The sequence below is a fragment of the Trachemys scripta genome, chromosome 7, assembly GCF_013100865.1.
Source record: "Trachemys scripta elegans isolate TJP31775 chromosome 7, CAS_Tse_1.0, whole genome shotgun sequence".
Taxonomy (NCBI): Eukaryota; Metazoa; Chordata; order Testudines; family Emydidae; genus Trachemys; species Trachemys scripta.
This window is the reverse complement of record NC_048304.1, coordinates 91,119,248-91,143,588: the sequence shown is the minus strand read 5'-3', so window position 1 is coordinate 91,143,588 and position 24,341 is coordinate 91,119,248. Positions and strand designations below refer to the sequence as shown.

Sequence of the window (24,341 nt, the reverse complement as noted above, 5' to 3'; positions counted from 1 at the left end):
ACAACATCATTATTTTCTCCTGTCTGGTTTGTGGTTCAGCATTAGCCCATATGCAATTTGGAAATTGGCACAGCTGTGCTGGCTGTATCTGCTGTAGATGAAGGAGGTCCCCTATCTTGCCTATGAGCCTAGAGATAGAATGAAAATGAAATATTGTTATATGGGCCACTTGCTTATATTTCCTACTTGGGCTAATATGGTGTTTGCCCAGTTTGGCACTGGAATCACTATTTCATCGAACCCCCAAACAGCATGATTGCTGTGCTGCCTCAATGTCTGTCCAAAAATTGACCTGGTTGAACTATAGCTAGCTTAAGTTTACCCAAGACAAGAGTCAAGAGATGTTTGAGGATTAGGGAAAGCCAAAAGAGGTTATGTCAGAGTTTGTTAGCCCCTTTAGCTGTATTGGGGTATGTCTTTCTTTTGTTACTGAAGACATATCTACACTGCCCCACAGTTCAGACTAAGGAGTGATGTGATTAGCGGTGCACACCAAAGTACTGCACTGTTAACTCCCCCACGTGGATGCCATAGTCACAAATGTAAAGGTCCCGAGTTCTCACTGTGACCTCAGGACCTTTAATTTTGCTCCCACAGTTTCTACCAGGGGAGCACTACTAATGACACCACCCATTAGCCCAAACTGTGGGGCAGTGTAGACATGCCCTGAAGTTGGCATCCCTAGATTGTGTTGGTTCCCAGATGATTCCAGAAGCCAAGTGTTTTTTGCCAGTTTGTGATTTTTTTCCCCTTCAGGTATGAATCTCTTCAGAGTCATTCATGCTTCAGTAACCTCCAGACTGGGTTACTGAAAAGCTAAGGGTTAACCACTCAGAAACTTTATATACTACATTGCTTGAACACCAAATTATTTACTGGTGTTTCACACAAGAAGCATGCCTGTGCTCCATAAAACTGGCTTGCTTTATACATGGTACTGTTACAGATGTTTCTTTTAATCTGGAAAGTTCTTTATAGTTTGGATCCTCCGGCTATCTATAAAAATTCTCTCACCTAGGACAACTCCTTGACAGTTGAGACTTGCTGTTCCTGTGGAACTAACAACCCCTAGAGGACAGAGAGTTCTCATAGGGCTCCCAGATCCATAACTTGCTTACTCACTTGGTCAATGGAGCTGCAGTTTGACTGTTAGGACATGTTCTGTTTGTTCAGACTTTCATGGGAGGAAGGAAGGAGAGTTTTCGGGGGCAGTGGATAGGATGCACGTGAAGAATAATTATTTTTATCCAGCTGAAGGATACATTTGTCAATGTAGGTTGGTTTTGGTATGTGTTCATATTGTTAATGTAAATGTGTGTAGAGATAGGAGGCAGGTACTATGTAAATTGAAACAATAAATTTGTGGAGAATTGCAGACGATGGTGGCAAACAGTGTGCATTAAAGTAATGAGAGAAATTGCTGTGCTTGTTTGTAATTATTTTTTCTTAATTATCTTTGTGCAGGTGCTAAAAGAAGCTTCCCAAACTAACCTCCTTGCACGGGTGTGGTGGTACAGGCCCTTCCAGTACTTTGAAAAGAATGTTCAAGGAATTGTACCTCGCTCTTACCATTGGCCCTTCCCCTGGCCGGTGCTGCATCTCGGTAGACAAGCTAAATACAGCAGACTGGTGAATGACACATAACAGCTGTTAAAAGTGCGGGGGAAAGGAACTGTCCAAAGTGCTCAGAACTCCATGAGAGAAGATGCCATAAAAAAGTGAACTGCTCCCTAATCCTTTATCTTTTAACCATTTCCTTGACTTAACCAATTCAGTTACCTGGAAAGCACTGTGATCTTTTTTTTTCTCTCCAAAGGATCTGCGTTGGACAACAATAAAGAGAATTTAACTTATCATGCACTGTATACATTTCTTGTTAATAGATTTGGGATTTACATTACCCATCACCATGTTCCTTTGTATATGATGCGACAGCATAAATGAAAACTTTTATATCATATGTTCTGGTCTTTCCAGTCACATCTGGGAATAAAACGTATTATTTTCTTGGGAAAACATACTTTTCATATCTCTTGCCCCAAAGATTGGGCTGTAAGCCATTTTCTAGCAAATGTCTATATGAAGGTTTCTAAATACCTGACTGGGGAAAAATTAAAACTCTTTCTACCTGTTACACCAATGTTACAAATAAAATGATAAGACACAGAAAAGTTTAGTAACTTTTGATTTTGTAAAATCTGCAGTGACAGTGTCAAAAAGTGCAAAAAATAATATTCTGTTGTAAAGTGATTTTCTAAGTATTTCCTAACTTTATTTTTCAAAATATGTATGAAGACTAAATTTAAAAAGATTTTTACATGTCAGAGAAAAGAGAGTTAAAATAAAAAATGCTTCTTGGAAGAGAGAGATTTGTCTATGTTTCTAGTGCCTTTCTTGTCTTGATTGTATGGTCAGTAGGCAGTCTTAGATGTTCTTATTTAAAATAAAATATTCCATGAAAACACAAGTATATGTACTGTATACATTAATAAATTTTACATTTATAACTAAATTAAACTGGAAATTTACTTACTGTTGAAATTGCTATTAGAAGGGAAAAAACAAATCAAAGGCTCAGATCTTGTTCACACATTGTGGGCAGATCATAGTAAAATGTAAGATTTTAAATTGATTTTATTATCTACTTAGTAGCTGGATTTTAACTGTCAAGACAACAGCCATGGATTCACTTTTTCAGGAGTTTTACAGATGATCACTGACTTCAAATTGAATAGTTTCTCCATCCTTTAATGAAAATGTTGTTGAAAAACAACAAAAATAATCTATTTCTTTAAAATATATTTGTGCAGAAGCTGCATGTACCTCTAAGTTTCACTCCTACCATACATACTGTATGTTTGGGGAAGTATTCTATGATATCCTTGCCAATGTGCAGAACAAAATAGATTTTTAAGAATGAAGAAGATATCCATTCTGTATTTTATGTGAAGCAGAGTTATCTTCTATAGGGTTTTTGTGTATTCACAAGATGATATTTGTATTGTAAAACAATAATGGTGAAGGAAAATAAAGAGACTTTTAAAAAATGTATTTTCTTTTATCTTTTCAATATGTCTTAAATTTAATGGTAGGTTTCTACTCCAGAGGCTTGTCTTTACTTTTTTGTGTTTTATTGAATGGACTCAGAATTGGACTTTATGGAAACAGCATTCATTTTTAGCCAGTGTTCACATTTTACAAGTCAGTGCTTTAATGTTATGGAATAGTAGTAATATTTAAAGGTCTGATAGGTCTGACAGACCTCCATGTGTTGTACAAGGATCAACCCTGATCCACAATGAGGAATTGCTTCAAGCTGCTAGGTAACATGACTGCTTGTACACACAGGACCCCTCATGACGGGCAGCACATCCGGGGGATTCAGGCATGGCTCAAGTCAATCTACCATGTTGAGGTTCACCAGCTGGACAAGTTAGTATGCATCTCAGACAGGATATTGTCATCTCTGAATTGGTGCATGTGGCAGGACAATGTGTGCGGGGCCTCCCCTTATCAGGAATCCAACTCCTCCTTTATTTATTGTTGTCATCTCTTATGGTCCCTCATTTGTACCCTTAGCCTCCTGCTACATTATTACACCTCTCAGCAAAAGTGGCTGCTAGAGGCCATCACCTCTGCTAGAGTAGTGGGGAGCTGCACATGCTGATAACAGATCCCCCACATGCTATAATCTATGAGGAAAAAAGTGCACCTTTCCAAGGTGCAATCTGATTTCCACCTAAAGCAGTCTATATATTTGTCAGTCTCTTCCAAAGTCACATACTCACAAGGATGAGCCTTTTACCTGGACAGAAGAAGACCCTTTTGGGTTTCTTACCAGCTCTTCGTATCGTATGCAGAGCAAATGAGACATCATCCTATTGCAGCATGACGACTCTAAATGGATTGCAAGCTGCATTGTCACACCTATGCTGCCAAAGATATCAAATTTCCTGAGAAGCATTCAACAAGAGTGCACTTATCCGTCCTCATTTCCTTTTGTGGGAAATGTTCTTATCATTGCCATCTGTACAGTGGAGACTAGGGACTCGGTCACCAGATTTATTAGACAGTATGCAATTACAGCTGCATCAAGAGAAGAGACAAATGTAAGAAAAAGAGAGTCCATCTTCTGATGAGACGCCTAGCCCCATATCTATTGATAATGATAATTGGGGATCACCCACACCCAGTAAGGGGTTCTGTCACCTCCTACCTTGTGACATTCGGTGCCTCTATGCTGCCATGGTTCAAACCCTGACACTAGTAACCAGCCTACAAGCATAAAGGTCTCACTCTGGCTTCCACCCACCTATTTACTCCTTGCAGGGTGACCCCAATAGCCCTTCTAGTCCCAAGTCTCTCCTTCCCTATTAACAGGGTTTGCAGTGTTTTATTTTCTTTTTCTCAGACTAGTAATTCATGGTTACACAGAGTGGGGGAAAGTCCTTCCTTCCTTAGGCCATGTCTATACTTACAAGCTTACAGAGGCACAAGTGCACTGATCCAACTGTGTAGCTGTAAGAGCACTCGTGTCCCCATGTTATGCCAATGGGAGAGCAGCTCTCTTGTTGACATAATAAAGCCTGTTCAATGCGCGGCAGTAGCTATGTCTGACATAGCGCTTTGCACACAGGTGCTTATGCCGGCAAAACTTATCTCGCTCAGGGGTGTGTTGCACATCCTGGGTGACAAAAGTTTTGCTGACATAAATGCTATTTTAGACATAACCCCAGTTTTGGGAAAGCACGGCCTTCTTTTCAGTTTCTATGTCTTTCCATTACTTTAATGGTCCACCATTCTCTTTCCCTGGGTTGTACAATGTTAGATGTTTGGAGTTAGTTTAATGTAAGCAATTAGCCTGGGAGGTGCCCCTCCCTGCCTAATTGCTTCCCCATACTCCTGTGAGGTGATGCTGTAGTTGCACACCCTATTTACAATTACAGTTTTCTAAGTGTATATACATGCATAATTCATCTTCGAATGACAATCCAGTTCAAAACTTTACTAGCTTTTATAAAAGCCTTATCTGACACACATTTATACCCAACAACATTGTATACAACCAGTTGAGTCACTTGCTTGTTTTGGGGAGGTTCACACCCTTGTTCTCCTCTGCCTGGCCCCGGATTGTTCTGGTATTCATATACAGTGTAATGGGATATGCAAGCACCAGAAGAAGAAGAAATGGCTATTCTGCTTCTCATAACAGTTTGTTCTTTGAGATGTGTTACATATGTGCATTACATGGCCCATCCTCCTTCCTCAAAAACCTTGGAGTCTATCAGTGGTATTCCAGTGTAAAGGAACTGAAAGATGATCAGTGTGGCTCTCCTTTTTATGCCCTTCATTTGTAGCATGAGGAAGCCAGAGAGTAAATGGGGCCACACCTACGGGTACCACTAGGGGATACTCTCTGGCATCCGTGCATGAGATACACATACACCTACAGTGTAATGGTCATATGCAACTCACCTTAAACAACAGTTACGAGATGGGGAGTTATCAATTCTTAAAAGTGCTCATATGGTGCCAGTTTCTGGACAATCTCCATTATGCCTTGTTTTAGGTGGGGCCCCAGTCTCTTTCAGCTATTTTAAATGAAGGGTGTGTTCACACCTAATGGGTTTCAATAAAATATATCCCAGATCATAACATTTGCATCTACAGGGCTAAAATGTTGATCTAAAAATTAACAAAACTTAGATGTTGATAATGTTTGGGAAAGATTCCAGATCTCAGGGGTAAGTGATGAGATTGTCTAGATTTTTCATGATCACACATGAAAGATCATTGGCATTTCTATGAATATATGAGCATTACATTAAGTTGAATCTGCTCCATTCTGCATTATACTATCTTACTGCATGAATTTTGCTAAAGATGTTTTGATTTGCACAGTGAGTTTTCATTAAAGAAACCTGTCTTGATTAATACTTTCTGTTGTAGTTTGCAGCAAATAACTGTTGGGTAACTGGAATTACTCTTGTCCAGTGGATACCGTGTGAAAATGGGATGGAGAGGATTTGGGAACATGGAAAATAAAATTCAAGGTGTGAGACAAAACTGGACTACCCACGAGTAAAGGGGGCGATAAAGGAGAAGCTACGTGATTTCTTTACATCAATATCCACCACCCAGGATGTTGGAAAGATACCTATTTAGTTACAGGTAATAAAGAGGGAAACTATCAGAAACTAATGCTTCAAAAGAGGAAATACTGTAACAAATTGATAAATTAACCAGCAACAGGACACTAGGACCAGATGGTGTATGAGTTCTGAAAGATAGGGCAAGTTAAAATTTAACCTGCAGGGACCATAAACCAATGTGCAGCGTCTGAACATTTGGAGTTTGATACAATAATTAGAGAATAACCACTGTAATATATCACATGGTCCCCATAATCAAGGAGAACTTGTCTATGTGGCTCTGAAATTGTTCAGCTATGGTATATTTTCTTTGGTTCTGCCATCCTAATTTTCGAAAGAAGTTACAAAGAGCTGCTCACGATCATTTAGAAAAAACATATGCACGGGAGTCTCAGTTTCAGTCTGGGGTCTCGTATTCCGAGGGTGAGGGAGGTTGGAACTCTTCTAGCTCTTAAAATTTTCAGCCCTTTTAGACACTGGCAGCTGGGCATGAGCCCGTCTCCTATGCTGCATTGGAACTGCCATGCCCTCAGTCTCCTTTAGACCTCCTCAGACCCTTTATGACCACAGTTAGCATAGTTGCTTCCCCGCAGAAGCTTTGTCTGATGCTGCTCCATCTCTTTTCTTGGAGACTGTATTTACTTTTGACCGTTCTACTGGATCCTTTACTGGTCTCTCATCAATCATTCCAATTAGGCTGTTTTTTCAGTTAGTTTCAGATATAGATTGTTCCCCCAGTCTCTCTTGAAACTGGGTTGTTTGCTTGCTAAGAGCAGTTGCTCTGTCTCTAGATGACTTGTTCCGGGCAGGATTGTGTAGGTGCAATTAATATTTCTCTTGTTTCTCTTTTTCTTAGTAAATCACATCATTCCTGCGATGTTTTAGAGGACCCCTGGCTGCAGCTATTGAATAATGTAAATTATTTTCTCTAGTTTTGTTGAGGCATGTTCCCCTGTCAGTAGTGGGAGGCTCTGAAGGATGGATGCTATATTTCCTGCTTGCCAGGAAAGGACTTTGAGGTCAGAGTCAGAAAAGTGTTTTGAGGCAAGAGGATCAGTGTTTTGTGCCAGACCCAGGCATGATGTGCACAAATGCATAAATCAATACATTGCATTCTTACTTTGGCACACTGACAGTGCGTGTAAAGCCAGGTGCCTCTAAATCACTCCTGGCCTATAAGCCTTAACACTTTGAGGCCAAATGCCCTGGGACATCGCCCTCCTATCTCAGAGCCCTGTGTAGACAAGTAGAAATCCTGTGTGCATGGTATCTAAAAAGAAAAATTTAGAACAGTGGGGGCTGCCTAGGTGCTTGAGGGTTTTCAAATCCACTAACTTCATTTAGACAAAACATTGGAAGCTGAGCACTTTTGAAAATCTGGCTCTGGGCTGTGATATAAATGCTTTCAAAATACATAAATAGGGTGTGACAGACCCAGGCCAGTTGGGTACAACAAAGTAGTAGAAGGCAGATATACTGGCCACTGGATTAGCAGTTTTCTGTTCCCTGAGTGACCAGAGCAGGGGCTGTTCTAGATTAATGAGAACACCTGACTCCAATTAACCTGCAAAGAGTCAGGTGAGTCCATTAAGGTAATGTGAACACCTGACTCTAATTAAGGCCCTTTTGATACTATAAAAGGGTTCACTCCAGTTAGGCTGGGGAGAGCCAGGGAGCGGAAGTGCGGCTGAAGGGCTGGTTAATGAAGGCACCCCCAAACCATCGGTAAGGGAGCCCTAAGGTAAGGGTGAAGAAGGGAGAAGCAGGAGAGCTGTAGGGAAGTAGCCCAGGGAAATGTAGCAACTCTGGCAGTGAAAGATTGGCTGCCAACAGCTGCTACCATTAGGATCCCTGGGCCGGAACCCGGAGTAGAGGGCGGGCCCGGGTTCCCCCCAACCTGCCACTACGAAAACACCTCCTGGGAAGGGAAGACAGGCCCCTGTCAGGAGAGGAGGCTAAACTGTTCTGAAATAACCCCTAGAGACAAGAGAGACTGGGAGTTCTCACACCAATCTCCTTGCTGGCTTATGATGAAAAGGGCTCAGTAGACTGTAACCCTGGCCCTAGAGAGAGAAGGACTACTGGGAGGGTCGCAGTGAGCCACTGAGGCTAGCATAAACCGCCTAGAAGCGCTGGACCCATGGGGACAAGGTCAGAGCTCTGCCACAAGGGTTAAAGTATTTTTAAAATACATACAGAATGTGCAACACCTGTTCACAATCTGAAAGATCTTTGAACTCTCCTAGAACCTCTGTCCTGCAAATACTAGACACCAAATCAAGATCCTTTTGAGTAGTTAAACTGTGATTTAAATTCTAGGGCTTAGTTCGATCTCCCTTACATTGCATAGTATCTTTGTTTCACAAATGGTGTTATTGGCATTGATTGGACTACTTACAGAGTAAGGCACTACGAGAGAAACAAGAACCAGTTCTCCAAGCTCTTACAGCAAATCATATTGCTTGCCGTCAGCAGTGTTTGCAGGACTGGGCTCATAGCCTGGGCGTTTATGAAACACTTCTTTTTGAATAAATTGAAAAACATTGTTTTTGTTCTAGAGAGACTACTTAATTACTAGATAAGCTTAACTTGGGCCGTAAAGAAAGAAAAAGCTATCCTTCAATTCCAGTTGATAGAATTAATTTAGAAATTAAAAAATACACATTCAGTTAATTAAAAGTTGAAAATCAATGAATGGTCCTCACTGGTTTGAGAGAACGTTTAATAATGGTTTGGATATTGCAAAGTGACCTTCAGTGGCTGTCTCTGAAAGATGCAATATATTTAAATAGGATAATAGATCAATCTGCAGAAATAAATATTACATACTAATTCAAATATATTATTAATGGAAATTAACTGGGTGTCTTCAAAGAGCATGACCTATAGTTAAGCTCTAGATGCAAAACCAGCTGGAAATAGTAATAGTAAATTGTAAATACAAAAATAATAGTAGTCAATCTGAGTAGTATTACACCTTCATGTCAACTGTTTGAAATGGGCCACCCTCATTACCATTACAAAAGTGATTTTTCCGCCCTTGGAGTTCTACTATTGAGAATATCTGACTTCCACCTTAATTGAATTGTCTCATTAGCACTGACCCCCCCCTCCCCCCACTTGGTAAGGCACCTCCCTTACCAGTGTGGTGCTGTGCTCTATTCAATGTTGATATCAGTTGGCTGCGTGCGTGTTCCCTCTGTGTGCTGCCCCGGCTCAGCGCAGATAGCTGACACAGCAGACCCCGAGAGAACTCCCAATGACCACAGACTCTCGTAACATACGAAGACACCTGGCCCGGTTTATTGTTGAAGAGAAACACAGTCTCTAGCTCCCCAGATTAGATATCCAAGGTGCTGCTAGCTCGTACATATGTGCTCCCTGGCAATGGACTGGCTCAGTCAGTAGCGGGACTTTCCACTGCCCCCTAGGCCAGACAAAGACGTCCACTCAGGGATGCATTCTTATATACAGGTACAAACAAATTACACATCACTCCTGACGTATTGAGGTGCAACCCCTCTATGTAGCAAGGTACAACCCCTCTACACAGTAATACCCCGCCTCTCACCTTGTACATGTTGGTTTGAACAAACCAACTCTATCCATCATATTACACTTTTGATCCTGTCTTTAGGATGGGTCAGATTGTTCCTTGTTATTTGCGTGGAATGTGCAAGTATCAGAGTGTTCCCATACCAAATGTTTATATCTCTAGTAACCAATACTGTGTAGGTATATGTTTATGCAACATCAGCCCTTTCCTTGCCAGCTTCTGTGAGCAGGGCCTGCCTCTGGCTCACAGCATAACTTTGCTTTTTGTTAGCAAAGTCTTGACCATTACTTTAGCTCAGGCTTTAGGCCTCTTACTGGGCTTCTGATACAAGGCTTTATGTTTCAGGGTCTCATCGTACTACACTCCCATCTTTTCAAGTACTGTGTATATATACCTGCTACTGTATTTTCCACTCCATGCATCTGATGAAGTGGGTTTTAGCCCACAAAAGCTTATGCCCAAATAAATGTGTTAGTCTCTAAGGTACCACAAGGACTCCTCGTTGTTTTTGCTGATACATACTAACACAGCTACCACTCTGAAACCTACTCAATCTGAGAGGCCCCAGATAGAGTGAGAGGCAGTTGACAGTGCAGACACAGGAGTTTGGATTGACTGAGAGCTCCAGTAAGGACAATTTTTTTCTTTAAAAATGTAAACAACGTGGGGAGGAGTTATAAGGCTATGTTCAGCAATGGATAAGTAAAAAGATAGTAACTAGTGGTTAGGAGTGTAACTGCTATAGGAGCAGGGTTTTAACAAGACCTACATTCCAAACCAGTCCCTTTGAGGTTTGAGTGTTAGAAGTGAGTGAGTCATACACTAGGCCATCTGACTGAGTAAGTTGGTGGGAGGGTCAAAGTCCTTGTGTGCTGTACTAGTTTGATATAAATACAGAGATAGCTAATGAATGTGCTTCTAGAGATGAAAGGCAATTGACAGAGTGAGTACTGAGGAGTTTGGACTTCAGTGGAAGTTCCAGTCAGTGAGTATCTTTTTTTAAATTAATTAAAAATCTTTAAAAAATTTGTTTTGGAATATAACTGCAGTCTTTAAAGACAAGCAAAATAAGTGGCTGATTATATAGGCGATAACTCCAGAGGAGCAGCTGAAAACTGTTATGTTCTGTATTAATTATTTTGAAGCTGCCTGGGAATCATGGAAGTGTAGGACTGCAAGGGACCCTGATCAATCATCTAGTCCAGTCCCCTGCACTCATGGCAGGATTAAGTATTATCCAGACCATCCCTGACAGGTGTTTGTATAACCTGTTCTTAAAAACCTCCAATGACAGAGATTCCAGAACCTCCCTAGGCAATTAATTCCAGATATTAACTATCCTTACAATAAGGAAGTTTTTGTAATGTCTAATCTAACTCCCCCTTGCTGCAATTTAACCAGTTACTTCTTGTCCTGTCCTCAAGTGGCTCAGAAAAACAATTTATCACCCTCCTCTTTATAACAAACTTTTACTGTTATCGTGTTAGAATGAGCCTAAACATGATCAAAATTATGCTTGTTGGAAAAGTTGAGAAATGTGAGCAGCTGAATATTTGATTGAGAGAGTCTTCAGAGTGCTGGGAATGGTCTAGAGGCCAGCTAGTATTTTCATACATTTATAAAGTATATATTGTGACTGGTTAGCAGCACTTTGTTTTGAATTTTATTAATGTATTTATTTCCAATTATCTTTTATTTTGCAATGTTTTCTCTACTATGCCAATAAAATCTGCTTTTATTGCCCCAAACTGGAATTGGACATTGAAAGTGTAAGTTGTGGCCAGTCACTGTTAGGGCACTTCAAGGAGAATGAATTTGAAGTCAGAGGGTCTGGAATCAGATAGCGAGTAAGCTTGAGACCTACTCAGGAGCAAAAGGAACGTATAATTGCTTTCTTGAAACTGTACCTAAAAAGTCTGGAAAATAATGATGTAAGTATGGGAATGGCCAACAACTTGGATGTGCTAGGATTGTTATAGCAAGGCAGAGGCCAATTTCTCAGTGTTTTTCAATAAAAGATTGGCCTGAAAGCGAGAAATGAAAGATACATATCAGATATAAATCCCTCTTAGCCATTAAGTCCTTTCAATCAAATGAGTTTTTAAAGGCACTAGACTATAGGAAAAGGATTAAATGAATATTCCGATTACTCACTAGGAGCCCCATAGATGTATAAAAACAAATCAGAAAAGCAGCTAACTATAACTTAACTAAAAATAGTATAAATTTAAACATTAGTGATTGTTAGGGGACACATCATTTTTGATCACAGGGGTTTTTCTTCTTTCCATGTGTCATATACATATCTGTGCAAGTTGTGTATATAAGTGTATGCCTTAGGGCCAGATGCTAGCTTGCACTATTGCAGATGTACAAGCTGTATGAGGCAATAGAGTACATTGATCTATTTCCTTTCTTGTATTCTTCGGAAAGTGGCAGCCATTATGCTGAATTGAGCTGTCCCATATTGAAAAGGGGCATGAGGTTGAGAATGTTGCCATTTCCCTTCTCCTCTACCTCATGGACCTGTTTTTCCTACTTTGATCAAGTTTTTAAATCATTTTCATTACCATGGTAACTAATGCCTTCCAAGAAAAATCAAACCCTTCGCAGGCACTGCTTTGGGAACGTGCACACTTTCTTATTCAAACTGTGTGTGTGTGTGTGTGTGTGGTGTGTGTGTGTGTGTGTGTGTGGAAATAGTGGAGCAGTTTGTTTCTGTTGATCTAGCATGTAACAATGGTTGATCTAGTGCTCTCCCAAGAGCATCTAGTGCCATTCACCTTGGGCACAGCTACACTAGAGAGTTGACAGGGGCATAGCTGCACTAATGCATAGCTAAGTTGATGCAGAGCTCTTAACTACTCCAGCCCCCGCAAGTTTCTCCCACCGACAGCACTGTCTACACCGGTGCTCATGCTGGTGTAACTTATGTCACTGTGGGGTCGGGGGTGTATGTGACTTATTCACACACACCCTGCAGCAACGTAAGTTAAGCCGCTATAAGCTGTAGTGTAGACATAGCCTTTGTCTTTGTTCCCTGATTGCTGGAATCAATGTACATTCTGTCTGAAGCATCTGTTACTGGCTGCTGTCAGATGGGTTACTGGTCTAGATGAGCCACAGATTTGATCTAATATGTCTTTCACTATGGCCATGTCTACACTAGAGACCTTGCAGCGGCAGAGCTGTACTGGCTCAGCTGTGTTTCTATACGATCTCCCGTGTAGCTGCTATATGCTGACAGGAGAGAGCTCTCCCGTCAATATAAGGAAACCACCCGCAATGAGCGGCGGTAGCTATGTTGGCCGGGGAAGCTCTCCCACCGACACAGTACTGTCCACACTGGTGCTTCTGTCGGTGTAAGTAACGTCGCTCGGGGTGTGGTTTTTTTCACACCCCTGAGGGACATAGGTTATACCGACAAAAGGGCTAGTGTAGATGTAGTCTTGTCCTGTCCTCAAATGTACTGTTACTTTACATTTGTCTCCAACAAGAAATCAGTTTTTTGAGATCTCTAACTTACAGAGAGGACTGAACTGTTCCCCACCCATCCCTCAGATCAGAGGAGTGCGAAGACCCATTGGGTCCTCTGCCAATGCAGCTCAGCCTCACCTGTGATCAGTACCCCAATGTGTGGATGAAGGGATGGTCTTTGTGATGGGCCCATAGTTGATGGTATTTTGTGAAGTCCAGGTATGGCAGCATTCAGAATATAGGAATTTTCTTTTAGGAGGCTGCTTGTCTTGGCTCTGTATGTTAATCAAATTTAGCCTATTATTTTCTTGTATCCCTGGTGGTTGTTTATACTCTCCCATGGGTTTGGTCAGATTCAGGCTGCCACGTATTGTTGTGGGAATGACACACTTTCAGCAGTTCTGTCACACCCCTGCACGCCTGCTTGGATGTCACACATTCTATTCTAGATGTAGGTTGTTAGTTACTGTAGCATCTTGAGCACCTTCCTGTAGTGCAACATGACTATACTTCTGTCACCTGTTTGCTCTCTCATCCTCTCCCTTGGGAGAGAAGCGTGTGAAGTGCAGTGTCTTGTTTTGGTAAGTTTGTTTGATTCTTTGGTTGTTTTTCTGGACCTTTTTTACATACATGTTTGTGTTTATACTAGAGAAGGCAAGTTCAAATAAATGGACCTTTCATTTGAAGTGGAAAGTGGTGGGGTTTGGGATAGCCCTTAGTTCCTAGGGGAGTTCATTGCACTCTCTCATACCATCCCACATAGACAAGCTTTACTCTTGTTGTTGTTGACCACAGTCTTCATCCTGGAACTTTAAACAGGCTTTTAGGTATCCTGGACCCCAACCATAGAGTGCTTTAAAGAAAAAGACAGAGACCTTGAACTGTGTCAAAATTCTGTGGGAAACCTGTGTCAAGAACAGAGGACAGGTGTGATGTGCTCACGGTAGCCTGTGTTGCTGATGAGATGTGATGCAGTGTTTTGTACTAGCGGAGTTTCTTAAGTGTTGAAGGTTTCATGCCCAGGTATACTGCATTTCTGTAGTCCAGCTGAGAGGTGACAAGGCATAAATGACAGAGGCCAGATCTGCATTCACCAGGATGGGACAAAGTCTCCTAGCTAACCAGAGATAGTAGAAAGCATTACTTGCTTCTGTTGCAATGTGAGAGCTGTGTCAGTGAGGAATCCAAGACCACTGCTAAACTACTGACTGAATTGACCAAGTATGGATGTGAACCTTCAATCACCGCACTTTGGCTGCAGATTCAGAATACTTTCTTCTGTCTAGCTGCATTGCCTTTTTTTGCTCGGGTTCAGCTTCAGCTGGCTGTTCTTCATCCATGATCTGATCTTATCCAACATTTATTTTTTAAAATCACAAGGTGAATACAACTATATAGAGCTGTGATGTACTTTTCTGGTTCAGAATGATTCCTCCGCATCCACTACAGACGCTCTGCATGGCAGTAGTGGGTGAAAAATCTCTAAGGGCAGAGACTGTTACATTTTGGAATCCTTCTGAAGGGAAGATTTTTTTAAGACATGACAATGCATTCTAATTTGATGTAGGCTCTTCATAAAAATCAAATTATACCACAAAATATTTCAGAAAGTCAGTTGAAACCTAGCGAGAAAAAGACGGCAAGGTTTGTAGATGGAAACTGATTCAGTTGTTCAGGAAAGGTGGTGGTGTTGTTTTTTGTGGAAAGCGACAGCTGGACGGGACAGCACACACAAAAGAACAACTTCCAGGTAGGCATTGAGAGTTATGAGAAGACACAACTCCGATTATTGGGAAGGGATTGCTAGAGTGCTGGCATCCCAACCGGGTGAAATTCTGCATGGTTGCGTTAGTGGGAAGGTCTCTCTCTGAGTGGAGGAATAGAAGCTATATATTGTTACATGGGTTAACATTTGCATTTCTTTGCTTGTCAGATGTATTATGTATGCAACAATCTGAACTGATACATGCATCCGAAGAAGTGGGCTGTAGTCCACAAAAGCTTATGCTCTAATAAATTTGTTAGTCTCTAAGGTGCCACAAGTACTCCTGTTCTTCTTTTTGCGGATACAGACTAACATGGCTGTTACTCTGAAACAGAATGTAGTGTTGTCATTTCTGAATTTAGTTTCTTTAGTTTTAGACAGGATCTTCCAACAAAGCAACAACTCATTTCACGAAGATCCTGCTTATTATGGAAGTATTGGGTTGGCAAAAGAGACTCTTATGTCTCTCAGATGAAGATATATCAGCAATCAACCACACACTAAACATGAGCTTCTCCATTATTAATAACTCCTCTTTCCACTCCCCACCCCCAGTGGTGGCTGGGGAAAGATATGCTCCTAGATTTCCTGAGCAGTGCATGAAAAAAGATGTAGCCATGCCATTATAGCAGACACAAAAGATTAAAGGAAAAAAGTTATCCTCTGTCTTTAGTCCAATACCTCAGCCAAATATCGGTACCCAGAAGAGTTATTGTTTACCAACATGTTTGTTTTTGTGGAGTTCCATAAGCCATTCCTCCCCACTGAGAAAGTCACAGATTTCCCCCTCAGGAGGTCCAGAGCAGTGGGACAGGTGTGGTTGAAGGCAGAAATCTATCTTTTTGCACCCAGCACAAGAAGCAGGAAGATGACTGGGGAAACTAATGGGGACCCGGGTATTTGAAGGAATATGGTACAACTTGAGAGGGAGGGAGGGAGCATGGGGCTTGTTTGAAAGGAAGGAATGGGAGAACCTAAGGCAGCTAAGGGGAAAGATAGGGGGTCTGGAGTTGAGTCTCAAAGAGGGGGGCCTGGACCAGCCAACATTCTGCTCCTACTACTGAATGTTCCGCCCTCCTTCCCCTCCTGATCCCCCCACTGCTTTTGCCTTAACCCATTAGCCTCTTCCAGTCTTACTCTATTCCCTCTTGAGCCCTCTGCACCTGAATTGGTGGCTGAATATGCCAAAAGTATGCAGAGGTATTCCCCTCCTGTCACCAGAAACAACTGTGACCCTGGTAACAGATGCATCTACCAAAGGTTGGGGAGCCCATCTGGATCAACTTAGGCTCAGACACTGTAAATCTCTGGAAGTTTTGCTCTATATAAATATATTGGAGCTTCAAGCCATTCAGAGAGCATGCAAGATGTTCATTTCCACCATCAAGAACTTCCTGAGACTGCACCCTAAATTCATGCCGAAGGTTTTATCTGTCTGTATTCCACTTCAGACAGACTATTCATCTTCTGGTATTCTTTCTGAAACTACATTCTTACAAAGCTGAAGAGAAGCAGCATAGCTTGGATATTTGGAGGGCCTTATCCATTCACCTGGAATGTGTAGACTTTCAGGTTCTAGCCTTTTTGTAGCCTTTGCCGAAAGGATTAAAGGGCAGCTGATTACAGCCCAGGATATGCCACACTGGATTTCTGACTGTATCAAGCTGTGCTGTAATCTATCAAAGGTTTCTCCTTCTCTGAGAATGAGTTTATTCCACTCATTCCGCTTCATCAACCTTCTTGAGCAATGCATCAGTTGGGACATTTGCAAAGTGGCAATGTGGTTTCTGTATGTACTCTTTCCAGACACTACACTATCACTCAAGCATCCCAGGAGGATTCCAGTTTATTTAGGGAGTATTAACAAGTTGACAAATACTTGCCATGTAAACATCACAGACAAAACAACAATTGCTACAACAGTGAGCTTTTGTCCAGAGAAGCATATAGTAATATAATCATCATATCTCTCTATTAACAGTATGTTACCTTATTTGAGACAGTATCTTTACACTATTCATTACATGCCATTTTTGAGTTGATAATTATAGCCAGGAGTTAGAATTTGGTATTTTAGTTACAAAATCGTATATTTTTTTTAAAAGTGACCACGTATTTTGCATTTGTATTCTATATTTTTCCGTAACTACTAAAGCTCTTCTGTTTGATTTTTATATGCTTCCTCTCTACCTGAAAATAGTGGGTATATTCACAGGGATGACACTTTTTAATGCTATGATCAATCACATATTGAATGTGTGTAAAAATTATCAGGATATGGCAGTCCAGAATGTAGTAAAATAATTTAAATTCTCTACTTTTTTATAAAAGTCATATTTTGGTATATATGCATCCGAAGAAGTGGGCTATAGTCCACGAAAGCTTATGCTCTAATAAATTTGTTAGTCTCTAAGGTGCCACAAGTACTCTTATATTTTGGTATAGTTCTGATAGCAGCAGAGTAGATAAGAGTATTTGGTTTTTGTAACACCTTTCATAATGAAATGCTCTTGGAGCACTTTACCAAGTAATGATTTAAATGCTCGTATTACACTCTCTGTATAGGCTAACAGACTGATTGTTAATCACTCAGCAGTGGTTCACACACAGCCTTGGCCTTCAGAAACATGATCAAAATTCTGCTTTTTTCACCCCTCCTGGCATCCCATCTAGAACCTCTTGGTCCTTTCATGCTTTCTATTAGCTATGTTCTCTAGCAGGAATTTCACTGCCTGCTAAAAGGCAGGATATGGAAGGATGGTCCAATGATTACAGCACTAGTCTGGGACTCAGGAGATGGTTTCCTGCTCCATCACATAGGGTATGTATACATTTGAGCTGGGAAGTGTGATTCCCAATTTGTGTAGACATATTCATGCTAGCTCTGCTTGAGGGTTTTGCAGGGATTGATTCTTGGCCCCATGCTATTTAACATTTTTTATCAACAACCTGGAAGAAAACATAAAATAATCACTGATAAAGTTTGCAGACAACACACAAATTGGGGAGAGGTAAACAATGAAGAGGACAGGTGATCTGAATTGCTTGGTAAACTGAGTGCAAGCAAACAATATGCATTTTAATATGGCTATATGTTATTGTATACATCTAGAAGCTAAGAATGTATAACATACTTATGCAATGGGGGTGTCTATCCTGGGACTCAACAACTCTGAAAATGATTTGAGAGGTGCTGGATAATCAGCTGAACGTAGGCTCCCAGTGTGATGCTGTGGCCAAAAGAGCTAATGCTACCTTTGAATGCCTAAACAGGGGAATCTCTAGTATGAGTAGAGAGGTTATTTTACCTCTGTATTTGGCATGGTGAAATCGCTGCTTGAATACTGTGTCCAGTTCTGGTGCCCACAATTCAAGAAGGACGTTGATAAACTGGAGAGGTTTCAGAGAAGCGCTACAAGAATGATTAAAGGATTAAAAAACCTGCCTTATCGTGATAGACTCAAGGAGCTCAATCTATTTGGCTTAACAAAGAGAAGGTTAAGGGATGACTTGATCACAGTTTATGAAACCTATGTGGGAAACAAATATTTGATAACAGGCTCTTCTATCTAGCAGAGGTATAACACGATCTAATAACTGGAAGTTGAAGGTAGACAAATTCAAACTAGAAATAAAAAAAAAAAAAAAAAAGCTTTAACAGTGAAATTAATAAACCACTGCACCAGTTTACCAGGGTTGTGGTGGGGTCTTCATCACTGGCAATTTTTAAAACAAGATAGGTTGTTTTTCTGAAAGAGATGCATGAGGAATTCTTTGAAAGTCAGACTAGATGATCACAGTGGTCCCTTCTGGCCTTGGAATCTATGAATCTGCAGAATGGGATGATACTTCCTTTCCTCATCAGGGAGTTGTGAGGATATATAAAATTGTGAGGCGCTCAGATACTATGGTAATGGGGGGGGGACATATATAAGTACCTAAGAGAAACAAATACCTTTCTAGAAACCTCAGCTCCATTCAATCATTCCAATTCCAGAATTTTCTATCTGATCGCCACTGTAGCTGAGAGCCCCAGGCCCTTTTAAATCGCCCAAGTGGGCGGCAGGGCAGCAGGGCTCCTAGATGTTGCAGGTGGTACTGGTGGCGGTGAAGGCAGCCGGGCAGGCATGTGGAAGCCCTGGGCGTGCTGGAAGAGCTCACCCAGCAGCGCAGCCGGCAGCTCGCTGGGCACCAGCCAGCACAGGTGCAGCACCACCGAAATGTCAGGCAGACTGTGTCTGTGTGGGCTGGGGGCCCATTGACTGTTCTGCCGTGGGGCCCGGAATTGCTGTTGGTGGTCTTGAAGTGTCATGACAAGACTTGTCATGTGACAAAGTCAGACCGGACAGCTGTAAGAGAGAGTGGAAGAAGGCCCTAGAATGTAAAGGTCCTTTTCCCCATGAGCTGAAAAAAGGTAACCTCAGGTCAGCTAGGGACACTTGAGTCCAATTAAGGGCTGGTGAGAGAGAGGGAGGAGGGATGAGAGACAAGCTGCAGCAGGCTAGTAGCAGTGGAAGGAAAAGGATTCTCCTGGGTGGAAGGCTGCTCTCCTCCCTGGAGGGGAAGCAACCCAGCTAATGGCCTGTTCAGAGCAGAACTGGCACCAGAAGCCAACGTAACAAGGCAACATCCCAGAGAAGGGAAAGGGAAAAGTACTCCCTTTTTGGTTATGAATTTGTTTCTGTTGTTTGGCTGAAGCGTACTTGTTGGGCCTATCCTGAGGCCCACCCTGCAAAACATTGAAAAATAAAATCTGAGTGAGGAATAAAAGCTCTGTGGTGTGGGACAGATTTACTCCAAGCCCCCCACCACCCGAGAGGGAAAAGCTGAGCCCGGCGAGATGAAGGATGTGCCTTGCCATAGTCATGACTGTGACAGACTCTCAGCACAGCTGCCTGTTCTCTTTTTTTTGTATTGTTATCTTCCCCCCAGCCCTTATTTTTTTAATCTTGCAACATAGTTGAAAGACTACAACTACACTAAATTTCATAGTGCTGGAAGAGATCCTGGGCCATGCAACACACCAGGCACGTTAGCTAGGACTAGGTGCTCTTCCGTGGGAATCCTGCCCCAGTTTTGGCTTTATCTAAATAGTAAACGAAAGAGGCTACAACGTCTTGACACTGCTGCTGCAGGAAGGCTCTGCTGATGAGCAAGCAGTGACATGGATTTGAAGCGAAGTTTTGTCCAGTTTGTGCCATCAAAATACTAGTGCTAAGGGGCAGCTGTTTATGGAAGAAGATTCTCGTGAAAGTGTATTGGACATGGAGAGCAAAAGTCTGCACAAAGTAGTACTTTTTTAGGAGAGGGTTCACCACTGAAGGTACATACAGTGAACTTCCCAGATATGTTGCTTTATGTAGGTGAGGGAATGGTCCACTATTGTGGTGAACTTTCCTGGCTTATACACTACCCTGGTGAAATTGGCTAGCGAAAGGATCTGAGTCCTTGCTCCCAATTCCTTTACCCAGAGGCCTGCCTGACCTCAAGGGCTCCTCTTCCACTCTCCTGTCTGGCAGAGTCCTTGTAACCCAAACAAGTCCGGGCCCAGGATTTCAGGGGGGGCTCAGCCCCCATCTTGGCGGGGTCACTTAGGGCAGGGGCTAGGGTGTCCCCACTCCAGGGTGTTCTCTCTGCACTGGATGCTTTCCTGACCCACTGATCATTACATACAGTTCAAAGCAAACACAATTTATTAAACAGCAATCAATTTAAAAAAATAGGAAAAATTGGAAAGGTTTAAAGAAAACACATAACCCCTCTCTGTGGCACGGGGACATCATAACCAGCAGCCTCTGAAATGTAAGGGAAGTTCATAGTCAATTCCTCACAAGTCCCAGGCCTCCTTCTCAGGGCCTGGCTGTGCTACAGGGATGCTGCAGGTTGAACACTTGCTCTGGTGGTGGCCACACGCCCTCAGGCATTAGGTGGTAGGATCCTTCTTCCCAGCGTTGCCCCCGCCTCGTCAGGGTTATGATCCCCTCCAAGTCTGGCCAGATGTCCCGATTTTATAGGGACAGTCCCAATTTTTGGGTCTTTTTCTTATATAGGCTCCTATTACTCCCCAACCCCTGTTCTGATTTTTCACACTTGCTGTCTGGTCACCCTACTGGGGTGTCTCTCCAGCTCCACGCTGCCTCAGCGCTGCTGCTGCTCTGCCTCCAGCTCCCTGGGCTACTTCTCTGGCCCCTCTGGCTGCTACAGCTCTCCTCCCAGCACAGGACAGGTCTGCTCTGTGAGTTGCTTCTGTGACTCTGCTCCCAGCACTGACCTGCTTCCTGGGCTGCTTTTCTGGCCCCTCTGGATCTGGCACGGCTCTGCTCCCCAGCTTCGCTTGGGCCCCTGCTTTCTCCTTAGCTCGGCCCCACTCTGCCTGACCCAGGCAATTCTGGCTCACAGGGAGGACAGCATCACCCCATTTCCACCCTCCACCCGCAGCCTCCTGACTCCCTGATTAGCCTGCCCAACCTGGAACATTGGCCTCTCTCCATTGCCCCTGGGGACTGTCAGTCTCAGGGTCCTGATTGCCCATTGATCCTTCCCCTTTCTTTTGGCACTGGGAGTTAGCCAACTTAAATACCCCCACTGAGTTTTAGTAAGGGGACAACAGTCCCTTACATTTAACCAAAGAATGAGAATGAAACACATAGAGCGTTAATAAGCAGGTGGTAGCATCTGTGGGAATGCAGCCAGAAGTTCTAGTTCCACAGCAGAATGTACAAAATGTTCCAATCTTAAAAAAAATTGATTTAAAAATTCAGTGTTTCTTCAGGAAAAGAAATGTCAATGTATTATTCATCACACATAACCCCGCATACCATTAACATTCATTCAGTGTAAAGCAAACAAAAATAAATACATCTCAATTATACCCCATGTAGCTGAAAGATCACTTCAGAACATCATGAACATGGAAGATTGTGCCAGCTTGGTTTCTTGCAGTTACCAATTCCCCAAACTGGCTATTATTTTTATAAATATTTCATTAATTTACAATCAGTCATGGCCTATGAATCTACAAATACACTACTAAGGAAGTCTTCGGGTATTGAAATAAACATGGCAAAAAACATAACACCTTTGGCAATTAATTATAGAACAAGGCCCATGCATGCACATGAAATCATGCGCTCAGTGCACATATGCATTGAGTGTTGCACATGTACACCAGTTGAGGGTGTAAGTGGTGCATAGGAGTTTGATGAGGCCCTGTCATCTTGAGGCCATACAAGTTATTAAAAGACAAGCTAAAATGTGAACAATGTTCATTTACATTTACTCCACACACTACTCACCCTGAAATGATTTTGGCTGAGATCAGAGGGAAGTTGGGGGTTATTGATTTATTTGGCAAAACATGTTGAGAATTTTACTTTCACATTATTGTTCTAACTTGTGTCTGGACAGTAATAAAATATCAGAACGGCAACTACTTTACAAAAGAAAATTGTTATTCTACATAGCATGAAGAAAAGCATCCCCACTTCTCCTTTTCCCACACCCAAAAACCAATAAAATTAAATATTTTTTTAGTTAGAATCCAGCTCAGATCATTAATGATCAAAAGCCATTACCCTCCAATGATTGTTCTTTGGCCAGTGTGAAATGCAGTGATTTCAGTCCAGTTCCTAGAGGGAGAAATACCTGCATAATTGATATTCTTACTAGCTGTCATAGATAAGTGCTCAAATACTGTGAATTAACCGAGGAATTCACTCTTAAGGGCTTCTAGCTAGGGTGACCAGATGTCCCGATTTTATAGGGACAGTCACGATTTTTGGGTCTTTTTCTTATATAGGCTCCTATTACCCCCCACCCCCGTCCCGATTTTTTGCTGTCTGGTCACCCTACTTGTAGCCTAGTTCGTCTCATTAGTGCCACATTGATTAAAATCAATCAATAATGTGTCAATAATCAAATGCCTAAAGGCAAATGAAATGGTGTAGCAGAAAGATAAAAAACACTGTTAGATTGGCTTCATTATATTGCTTGGACAATGTTGATCTTTAAGATCTTTGACACAGTTGGTGAAACAAGAATGAATTCAATATAAATTTTCCTCTGTTAAAGCTAGGAATCTTTTTCTTTCTCCTTCTACATTTCATTGGAACAAAGAAAAAATGATACATTAAAGGAAAGCCACTGATCAATTTGACAGGTAAATTCAATAATGTAATATCTAATCAATGTTGTGCAGTTGTTTTACAAGCTGAATGTATCATCAGGAGACATGATGTAGTGTATACCCTGCTTTACTTTCTTCTGCTGTGTCAAGATACGTAGCAGCGATTTACCTGCCATCAGGGCCGACGAGGGGGGGGGAAGCCGGCACAAATTACCGGGGCCCGGCGGTCCAGAAGAGGGCCCAGTTTCTCCGGCTTTCTCCCCTGCCCCCTCATCAGCCCTGTTTAGCTAGTCCGCCCTTGCTGGAGGGCCCAAAAAAAATTTTTCACTGGGGCCCGAACCCGCTCTCGGCGGCCCTGCCTACCATACAATGTAAGCTGTGTCAGAGACTCCTTTTAGTGGTTCATTGCAATTTAATTACTCATAGGAAAGATTTGTAGATGCCAAGCTGTTATTGAATAAAATGAATGTCTTTTATGCACTTGTGCCAGTAAAAATGCAAAAATGCAACCTGAACAAGGTCTGCACAATTATGGACATTTACTAGCACATGCTCCCTTTAGTTTTGTATTAGTTTAAAATGGAGATGAGTTGCAGTGCTTCACTTTACATATCAGAGAGAAACAGTTGAAGTGCTTTTTTTAAATAAGTTTCAATATGCTGCTACTGTTTCACTTAAAAAAGTTTGCAGTTAGACACACAAAGACCAATATGGCTATTGATGAAATGTTCAATGAATTGCTCCTCTTAATTTCAGTTTGTGAAATGATTTTTCACTAATAACTGCAGGATTAGGAAGAGGGGGAAAAAGAAACTTTATCCCATATCTGAAAAAGGTGGGGGGGAAAAGGCGAAGGAACAAAATAGGTGAAAAAGCATAATATTTTTCATCTGGTCCTTTTTTGGACTGGCTAAAATATATATATATTTTTTTTCATATGTCTTACACCTAGAATGTAGATAAATGGGTTCTTGGCATATTTCACTCCAGATGGATTTCTAGGCTAGTCATCTATGATTTATGGAGCCCAGAAAAAGAGTTAGTGTATGGCCCACTGCAAGCTCTTTTATTATGACAATATATATTATGATATATATATGTTGCCATGTTGACCTTTTCTTGAATGCAATGACTATCAGGATTTGTTATGTATTCTTTCTGTAGCGTCATAATGTGCTTGGTGCTGTACAGATCATTTAAATAGATCTATGTCCAAGAAATTTACAATCTACGTACGTATGGTAAAGGATAGCAAGGGATGGACAA

General features: G+C 41.8%; 2 protein-coding genes across 9 annotated transcripts in view; both read left to right on the top strand.

Annotated features, from left to right (window-relative positions):
* SGMS1 (sphingomyelin synthase 1) overlaps positions 1–3,047 on the top strand; it is a 198,079-nt gene extending 195,032 nt beyond the window's left edge. For all 6 annotated transcript variants that reach the window (XM_034776043.1, XM_034776039.1, XM_034776040.1 and 3 more), the window contains one exon: positions 1,465–3,047. In XM_034776043.1, the coding sequence (XP_034631934.1) occupies positions 1,465–1,644 (180 nt within the window). In that variant the 3' untranslated portion in view covers positions 1,645–3,047. The remainder of the gene's footprint in view (positions 1–1,464) is intronic.
* A 7,506-nt stretch (positions 3,048–10,553) lies between these two features.
* The window catches only part of LOC117880680 (putative neutral ceramidase C), a 56,957-nt gene continuing 43,169 nt past the window's right edge, over positions 10,554–24,341 (top strand). For 2 of the 3 annotated variants that reach the window (XM_034777063.1, XM_034777061.1), the window contains exon 1: positions 10,554–10,693. The gene's annotated coding sequence lies outside the window, so the exon portion shown is untranslated. The remainder of the gene's footprint in view (positions 10,694–24,341) is intronic. The other variant, XM_034777062.1, reaches the window with a different exon arrangement.